This window comes from Sus scrofa, chromosome 2 (assembly GCF_054392235.1).
Source record: "Sus scrofa isolate SSC_HxYL_T2T_F1_AM1 chromosome 2, Sscrofa_HxYL_maternal_Yorkshire_Landrace_v2.0, whole genome shotgun sequence".
Taxonomy (NCBI): domain Eukaryota; kingdom Metazoa; phylum Chordata; class Mammalia; order Artiodactyla; family Suidae; genus Sus; species Sus scrofa.
Window position 1 is genome coordinate 61802980 of NC_139384.1, and position 10436 is coordinate 61813415.

The following is a 10436-nucleotide window of genomic DNA, read 5'->3' on the forward strand; positions in this document are numbered from 1 at the left end:
ACTGTGTAGTTATCAACTTCAGAAGTATGTAAAATGGATTTAACACAGATGCAAAAAATAATGTGTACATAGTAGGAGTGTAAAAATTAGAGCTTTCTAATTTTTACAGGGAAATAATTCCTCTAATGGATGGTCAAGTAGAGTGGCACGGAGAACTCCACTCAATATTCTGTGATAACCTATATGGGAATGGGTATTTATATGTGTACAACTGAATCACTTTTCTGTAAACTGGAAATTATCACAACATTTTAAATCAACTATACTTCAACAAAATTTTTAAAAATGAAGAAAAGGTAAAATAAAAATAAAACAGATGAATATGGGATGACACATTATGGTAAGAGAATCTGAAGAATAATATTGATGCAAAATCTTAAATTTCTGATAGGTAAAGAAAAATAAGCCATTAATATAAAAACATCTTACTTCATAGTACGTTGAAAGATAACTCCCCCATTGAACATTTTCTTTAAAGCCCCTGTAACATCCTTATTCCTAAAACTATAGATTAAAGGGTTTAACACAGGAGTGAGTATGGTGTATAAAACAGATACAACCATGTCTTTCTCAGGAGTGTGGTAGGAGGTAGGGAGCATGTAGGTGTAGATGGCAGCCCCATAGAAGAGGATGACCACAGTCATGTGGGAAGAGCAAGTCATAAAGGCCTTCTTCTGACCCTCTGCTGAATTCATTCTGTGGATGGTGAGGAGGATGAAAGAGTAGGAGCTTGAAATGATTGTGAAAGGGATGAGGAGCATGAGGATACAACACAGGTACATGAGTGTCTCATAGATGGATGTGTCTGAGCAGGAAAGCTTCATTACAGCAGGGACCTCACAGAAGAAATGATGGATCTCCCAGGATCTGCAGAAGGGGAAGGTCATGGTGATGGGTGTGAGCATAAAGCCATCCACCAGTCCTAGGAACCAGCAGCCGAACACCAATAGGAGACACCCCTTATGATTCATGAGAGTAGAATAATGGAGTGGATGGCAAATGGCCACATAGCGGTCATAGGCCATAGTTGCCAGAAGGAAAAATTCTGAACCTACTAGAGTCAAATAGAAAAATATCTGCATTCCACATTCAGGGACTGAGATCTTATTCATGCCCATGACCTGGTCCATGAGCATCTTGGGCACAGTGACAGAAATGTACATCACATCCATGAGAGACAATTGGCTGATGAAAAAGTACATGGGGGTGTGAAGATGGGCATTAGAATGAATCAGAAAAATCAGGATGCTGTTCCCAGATAAGGCCATCAGGAAAATCACAAAAATGACTGTGCAAAGGAGAGCTGGGTGCTTGGATTGACCGAAGAGTCCCTGAAGGATGAACTCCAACTGTCCAGTGTGGTTGGCTACCCAGGTGGAGTTTTCCATGAGGTTTCACCTAGATCACCAAGAGGAGCTTTTGGGTTAATAAATCACTCACGAGATATGACCACCTGAAATAAATATTTAGCGAGTTTGTGGTGTGTACATGTGCCTATGTGTGTATGGACATTGTGTATGCATAGTAACCAATAGGCGGAAAGCACTATGGAAGAGTAGATTGTGGGAATTATAGTTTGCTTGTAATTAAAAAAAATAGCAGATTAACAGGAACTGACTGTATAAGATAGGGAAATCTACTCAATAGTTTTTAAAAAACTTTATGGGAAAATTTATAATAACCTATATTTCCATTTCATTTTATACCAGAAACTAATACAATATTGTAAGTCAACTCTACTCCAATAAAATTTAAAATGTAAATTAGAGATCAATGTGTTAAAAAAAAGCAACTAAGTGTTCAAATAATTCATAACTTTTGGTCACAATTGTTAGTTACATATAGTAAAAAATTATATTTTTGTTATGGAATTCAGAATTGAATCAACTTTTTTCTTTGTCAGTCTGGATCTTAAAAACACTTAGAAATATATGCAGAAAATTTAGAAAGTAAATGAGACAAAATTTGGTGAACATCTGCACAGAAAGTTTGAATACTCTTTTCCCATAGGTTCAGGCCATGCTATGAGGCTCTGCTGTTGTGAGGAAGGAGCCAAGCATCCACAGGAGCAGATTGAAATCCTCACCAATGACTAACCCCTTAGATATCCTAAGGTCGGTGATAGAGGAGTCCAGACTCTGTGGCACCACTACAGCTGTGTGTCCAAATTATCCTCTACCCACCATTTCTCTATCCATTTTACTTTAAAAAAAAGGAATTATAATGTTTGACTTAAGATACGGTGAAAATTACTTGAGGTTAAATAATATAAGTTCTTAGAACATTACTGCTTTTGAGTGAATATGCACATGTTATTAATTTGAAGTAGTAATATATAGAGTAATTTTTGTACATATTCCATTTTAAGAGATAGACCTTACTATTCATTATGATGAGAGATGTCAAATGCACTATTTCAGTTTACTGCTTTCAGTTTCTCTTCATACATATAGCTATTTGGATTTGATAAATTCTGTAGTTCCAGACTACTACATATTCATCATATAGCTTTTAGATTATATGTAATAAATTTAATCTGTAAAAATATATAATATAATGTCTATATGATATGATCTATTATATTCAGACTTCCTTATATTATATAGTTTAGTATATAATACAATCCATATTAAACATATGGATATACATATATATAATCTCAGACTTTCATAAATATAAAACTTTCAAACTCTACCTAAATATATATTCATAAAAATATGAATAAATAAATATAAATACATATATAATATATATTTCTTATTTTTAACTCTGGTTAAACAGAGCTTTATGGAGAATATCATCTCTGTTCTGTCTAGTACGTTCTTCCCCAACTTTGTCTCCTTAAGTCTCCTACATTTTTTTTCTAAATTTCTGGGGAAAAAACCCTAATATTTAGATGATCACTGCCATTTAAAAGACAAGGCTTTAGTTGTTTTGTACATATCACCTACTTTATAGTCTGTGGAAATAAATTTTTCATGGAAACAGAGATACAGAGAGAAAAACTGAACAACATTAAGATGTCTCTGATTCCAATTTCATGTTCTATCTTCTGTCTTGCTGTCCACAGCCTATATTTATTTTGGAGGCTGAAGGCAAATCAAACAAAGATTAAACTGGGCTACCCTTAAGGAGGTCACAGTCAGTCTATTCATGGGGAATTACACAAATGTGATTTAAAGTAGAATTTTAAAATAGTTATGAAATGAATAAGAAAAATCAATAAAAGAAAAATAAATCTGGCTTTTGAGAAGAGAATCAGAAATAGCTTCTACATTTTCTCTCTTTTTCTTTTTATGGCTGCACTTGTGGCACATGGAAGTTCCCAGGCTAGGCACTGAATTGGAGCTGCAGCTTCAGGCCTAAGACATAGCCACAGCAAGACCAGATCCGAGCCATGTCTGTGACCTATGCCTCATTTTGTGGCAGCACCGGATCCTTAACCCAATGAATGAGGCCAGAATGTGGCAAGGGATCAAACCCACATCCTCATGGATACTAGTTGCATTCTTAACCCACTGAGATACAATGGGAACTCCTACATTTTCTTTTATAAATATTAAATATTTCCAACTTTTTAATTTCTGACATATTAATGCTAAATTTTGCAATTCCTCACCAACAAGAAGGAAATGCTGGCTCCTCTTTCTGGGAAGCAATTAGAAGTGGTAGTTACAATAGAGGAATATTTCAGGAAGAATTCCCAAGTTCCAAATATATTTCATACTCTTATAGCAATCCTGGAAATCAATGACAATATTAATCATATGAACAGTCCCAAGTTCTGGGTATTGAACCAGTAGACAACACTGAAAATGAGTTTGATGTGTTTATATCTGGAAAACATTCTATTAAAATATAATATTTCTGTCAAATTCTACCTACACTGGCAAATGAAAGCTGAGTCTGAAAAATGTTGAAACATTTCCAATAATTGCAAAACTTACCAGCTTCTGAGCTTCTGTTTGTAGTCAAATTGAAGCTAGGATCAATGCAGTGACCAGTAATGTGAAGACTTCAAAGCCGTTTTGCTGAATGAAAGGAGAGCAGGCAAGTGAGTAGGAGGCACTGGGCAAATCTCTGTCCCACTTTGGTAAATGGGAGTCTCTGTCATCAAGCCACACTGAAAAACCCATCTAGGACTTTAGACAGTCAAGGGAGTACTGTCTATACCACACAAGGCACCTGGCCTCCCTGATCATTCATACTGTTCTCTATCCAATTGTCTAACAGAAGTGGAATAATATATATTTGATGTGAGGAATTATTAACAGTAGGAATAGAATAATATCAAATCTTATATGAGGCTGATGGCATCCCAGCAATTATTCTATTGCTTTGCCGTATTTTTTTTCTCACCAAAAGCCTATGAGGTACTTATTCATTTATCTTAATTCCTCCTTTTATAGATTAAATAATTCATGTTCCTGCAGCATTTGCCTAGCATCACCCATACACCCTGTGGGAGTACTGGTGTCTCACCCAGGGGTTGGGTCTCTAGATTTCAGTCTTCCCTCCAGAAGCTGAAATTTGTATATTACTCATCTATAGTCAATTTCACCTGGAAACATAAATAAGATTGAGATTTTTATTTCATTGTTTTAACTACCAGTAACAATCTTCACTCAAAGTAAAGTTTGTCTGTTTTCTTCCATAAAATTTCAATCTCAAGGAAAACCTTCATTACACAATAATATAGGAGGAAAGTATATTTTTGTCCATAATAATTTGAAATAAAAAATCTCTTTCTTAGTATGTTGAAGCAAATAAATGTTATGTTCAAGAAATTAAAAAAAAACAAACTTCTGCTTTTCCCTATAAGATACATAATGGGGGCAAATGACGAAATATAATTAAGAATTAATAAAATGTGTCTGAAACAGTATAAATCAAAGTCAATAATTACACTTTTGATCATGTAGTTCTTTATATCTTCTTTATCTCAGTATCAGAAGATATTGCTGAAAGCCTCATCTAGATGTGCTAATGAGAAGTGGACAAATTTGCTGTATAAAGAGAAACAAGAGAGTGACATCACCCCTGTTTTTACTATGCTCATTAGGAAGATTGATGATGGTTTTCTATTGATACATGCCTTCTGGGATCTTTGAAGAGGAAAGCAAGTAAGAGAGCTAAGAGAAGATAATAGATATATCTGTTGCACTTTTCTGGTTTGAGTCTCATATCTTTTAAAAAACATATCCTTTTATTATTAAATTAGAAATCTTAAAAATATTAACAATAATCCTAAATCTTAGCATCACCAATAAGATCTTATACAGTACATAGATATTATTCTATATATGGCCTTAGCCTTTCACATTACACATTTTTACTTATGTGTTTACAGAGAAAACCTCATTGTTTCTTCAATAATGTTTTGTGATTTACTGATGTTTCCCTTGTCTTTCAGAGATAGAGTCTGAAATTTACAGTATAATTAATGTGTCAAAGTTAGAACCTCTAAACAGCATCATAATTGAAACTAAAATTTATCTTCTTTACCTCTTCATCTGGATAACTCTTCAGTAGGTTACAGATTGTACCATTTCTTTCTTGTGTCATTCCACTTCAGTCTCTGTTGTTTTAATATTGTATTGCATTTCAGATATTAGGTTTTAATTTAAATGTTGACATGCTAATAACAAAAAATTAGAAATCCCACAAGCTATTACAAATAAAATGTAAAAATCAGCTGTTATATACTCTCCCAGACAAAAATTATGCCTTAATAGTTATATCTTGGCTGCAGAGTACAGATATTTATGGAATACATACTGGGCAGTTGGGATAAAACAGGGAACAAGATAAAGTAACCCTATTCTTATGAAAATTGTAGCCAAATTATTTTTAAATTTATTCTATATGTGCAGTCTCAAATTATATTGATTATTTTTCCATGCCATCCTTTTCCCATAGCATCTTTTGTCCAGATGGTGAATTTTGTTTGTAAGGCCCACACTTGGAGCCTAGAGCTTCCTGTGTTCTTGGGATTTCAGCTTTCAGATGGTTCATCCTAACCCCTTTTTCACCTGGTTTCCAAAAAGATTTATTCACCACTAGTTATGTGCCAGACATTATCCTAGTTTCACGATGATGAAAACAAGATACTTCCCTCATAAAACACAAAATCTAGTGGAAAACAAAGGTAATGAACTACTACATACATAATATATTGTCAGGTGTTAGTAATTACAGTGAATAAAACTTAAGATAGTATGCAAGAATGAGAATAATGAGGAACTCTATTTTGAGCTGGCTGGGTAAGACCCTTCATTCAGAATGTGAAATTTTATAAAACACATGAATAAAACAAGGAGGTCAAACATTCATTATCTGGGCAATAATGTTTTAAGTAGAGAGAATAGGAAGGGTAAAGACTCTGAGACAGAAACTCACTTGCCCTGTTTTATGTGTCCCCAGGTTTGATGAGGAAATTGGAGAAATAGAAAAATCAAGTTAGGCATAGACCCAAGGGCCAGGTCCTCCAAGATTGCTTGGGACTTCAGATAGGCCAGGGATCATCAGGATGTGTTTAAGGAAATGACTTTTTAAATACAGGTACAAAACTCATAAGGAAAGGAAGTTAAAACCAACCAACTGAAAGTCCATTTCTTCTAACATCTCTTTGAAAACTTTACCAGATACCCACATCTTCTTGGGTCCTGACTTGAAGCCTGACTTCCCCCCTCCACAATTCAACATGTTATAGACCCCAGAAACTGCAAGTCCTCACAGAGGCTCACCTAATGAGGGGCCCCAGAGCTTTCATTCTCCTAACTCTTGGTAAATATGATTCTGAGATGTCATTGGAAGTCATCTCGATGTCATCATCAATGACAATAAATGGGTGAGGGAAAATACATGTAGGTTATGTGTATAAGCATCAAAGGAGGTTTGAGGTTTGGTGGAGAATAAATCTAGAAAGTGAGAATGCAGGGAAGGGGGTGAGTGCTGTGAGAGATGTGATGGCTGAGTGAGGGGTGCTGATAGAGGAGGTTAAGGTGGAGCTCTGTGGATGTATCAGGATAGTAGAGATGAGCATGGTGGAGGGGAAATTTAGAAATGAAATTTGGGGCTTATGTATCAATAGATATTTGCTTAGAGATGACACAAGGATGCTGGATACATAAGTCATGAGTTCAGGGGATAGAAGTCACTGAAATTATAGGTTAGGGGTGAGGAATGTATGGCGGAAGCTATGGGATTCCAACAGAAGGGAAGGTAGAATTCTAAAACCAGGGACAGGTTTAGATAAGTTAATTGTCCATAACCTTGCCTTTTCCAGTGATCAATCACTAAATTCCTTTTAAAATATCTTGTTTTATTTGTTATTCATAATAATTTTAACATTTGCAAAATAATTATCCTTATTATTATTAAATTTACACTGAAGATGGTCAAAATCTTGCCTATTGGTTTTTTATTTCAGTTGATTTATCAAATCATTTTGTAAGGTTCAGAAGATATAATTAGAATTTTGATTTGAATATAATTAAATATATTTCTCGAAGGTCAATATTGTTAAGATGTTTAGGATTTTCATTCAGATACATGGTAGGCATAATACAGATTATTCAAAACATTAGAAATCAAGCTTGACTTTTTAAATAATATTCTTCCACAATAATTTTATTTTAATTGTTATTTCTCCAATACAATTTTTTCCCACTGTCCAGCATGGTGACCCATTTATAAATACATGTATACATTCTTTTTTCTCATATTACCATGCTCCCTCATAAGTGTCTAGACATAGTTCTCGGTGCTACACAGCAGAATATCATTGATAATCCATTTCAAAATTAATAGTTTGCATCTATTAACCCCAAGATCCCAATCCATACCACTCCCTCCCCTCCCCTAGGCAACCACAAGTCTATTCTCCATGTCCATGATTTTCTTTTCTGTGGAAAGGTTCATTTGTGATGTATATTAGATTCAGACATAAGTGATATCATATGGTACGTGTCTTTCTCTTTCTGACTTCACTCAGTACGAGAGTAACTAGTTCCATTCATGTTGCTGCAAATGGCATTATTTTGTTCTTTTTTATGGCTTAGTAGTATTCCATTGTGTACATATACCACATGTTCCTAATCCAATCATCTGTCCATGGACATTTGGGCTGTTTCCATGTCTTGGCTATTGTGAATAGTGCTACAATGAACATGCAGGTGCATGTGCTTTTTAAGTTTTGTCCGGATATATGCCCAAGAGTGGGACTTGCTGGGCCATATGGTAGTTCTATGTATAGTTTTCTAAGATACATCCACATAGTGGATGTACCAGCTTACATTCCCATAGCAGTTTAGGAGGGTTCCCTTTTCTCCTCACCCCCTCCAGCATTTGTTATTTGTGGACTTAATAGTGATGGTCATTCTGACTGGTGTAAGGTGCCAAAGCAATTCTGAGGAACAAAAACCAAGCAGGAGGCATAACTCTCTCTGACTTCAGGCAACAGTACAAAGCCATAGTCATCAAGAGAGTGTGATACTGGTACCAAAACAAACATAGAAACCAATGGAACAGAATAGAGAATGCAGAAATTAACCCAGACACCTATGGTCAATTAATCTTTGACAAAGGAGGCAAAAAGATAAAATAGGAAAAAGACAGTCTTTTCAACAAGAATTGCTGGGAAACCTGGACTATGGCATTCAAATCAATGGAACTAGAATACACCCTCACCAGGCACAAAAATAAACTGAAAATGGATTAAAGACTTAAGTATAAGACAAGACACCATAAAACTCCTGGAAGAGAACTAAGGCAAAACATTCTCTGACATCAACCTTATGAATATTTTCTCATGTCAGTCTTGAAAAGCACAGAAATAAAAGCCAAAATAAACCAATAGGACCTAATCAAACTGACAAGCTTTTGCACAGCAAAGGAAACCAAAAAGAAAACAAAAAGACAACTTTCAGAATGGGAGAAAATAGTTTCAAATGATGCAACTGACACGGGCTTAATTTCTAAAATAGTCAAGCAACTTATACAACTCAACACCAAAAAAGCCAATAACCCAATGGAAAAATGAGCAAAGGACCTGAATAGGCATTTCTTCAAGGAAGATATATGGATGGCTAACAAGCACATGAAAAAAATACTTCCACAGTAATACTGAGATTATTCCAAATTGTTGGAGCTCATGATTTCTATTTTATCTTGATTTCTTCCTTTTTAAATTTAATTTTATTGGAGTAGAGTTTATTTACAATGTTGCATTAGTTCCAGGTATACTGTAACATGAATCAGTCATAACATATAAATATATCAATTCTTTTTTCCCCATATAGTTTATTACAAACCATTGAGTAGATTTTCCTGTTCTGTAATCTCGTTTACACAGTAGTTTGTATGTGCTATTCCTACCCTCCTACTTCTTCCTTTCCCCAATAGTTTCACCTATGGTAACCATAAGATTGGTTTTAAAATCTATAAGTTCTTTTCTGTTTTTTAAATAAATTCTTTTGTATAATTTTTATTACAGTCCACATATTTGATATAATATGATATTAGTCTGTGTGACTTACTTCACTTAGTCTGATAATTTCTAGGTCCCCCACTGCTGCTGAAAATAGCAATATTCCATCATTTTTATAGCTAAATAACATTACATTGTATGGATAAAGAAGATGTGGTACATAATACAATTCCTTCCTTTTTGCATGGGCATGTCTATCCTAATACTCTGTATTCATTATATTTTTGAAGTAGATAACATGTCTCTTTCACAAGTACATAGGTGGAGAGAAACTTTGCCTAAGGCTGATTCATACCTAGAGACTCATTTATGCCTGATTTACATGATTTTTTGTGAGATTTTGGTGTTAGAATTTATCTTTTATTGGGTTAAAACTTTTGGGAATGTTGGGATGAGGTAAATATATTCTGCATTTGAGAATGACATGAATGTGTGGGGACCAGAGGGTAGAGTGTTATGTGCTAATATGCATCCCCAAAAATGTATACAGTGAAATTCTAATTCAAATCATAATATGAGTTTACTGGAAATAGTTTAGTTGTAGATGTAATTAATTAGGTGATGTCACATTGGAGTGGGTAGAACCCCTAATCCTGTAGGAACCATGTCCCTATAAAAAGGTGAAATTTGGATACAATACACACATCATTTGAAGACAGAGTTTTGCGGTTATAAATGAAGAAACTACTCCAAACTACAAGCTATTAGGGGATGGATTTTTTCCCTAGCTCAAAGAGCATGGTCCTTTTGACCCCTTGATCTTAGAACTGTAACTTTCAGAATTGAAAGACAATACATTTCTCTTCTTCTAAGCCACCTAGTTGGGGTCCTTAGATAAGATAAGTCCAGCTATTTTTTTTCCTTTGAGAAGGAAAAATCAACATCCAGAAGGTATCAGATCTACATAAATTAATGTTCACCTGATGGCTATTAAATATAGTAAAAA

General features: G+C 34.6%; 1 protein-coding gene across 1 annotated transcript; it reads right to left on the reverse strand.

Annotated features, from left to right (window-relative positions):
- Window positions 1-425: 425 nt before the first annotated feature.
- Window positions 426-1388, reverse strand: LOC110259735 (olfactory receptor 2T29-like). The gene has a single exon (XM_021085478.1). It carries the CDS (start codon window positions 1386-1388, stop codon window positions 426-428), a length of 963 nt encoding a protein of 320 aa, XP_020941137.1.
- Window positions 1389-10436: the final 9048 nt, after the last annotated feature.

Coding starts and splice junctions, on each gene's coding strand:
- LOC110259735 (XM_021085478.1), bottom strand. CDS start 1,388: ATGGAAAACTCCACCTGGGTAGCCAACCACACTGGACAGTTGGAGTTC.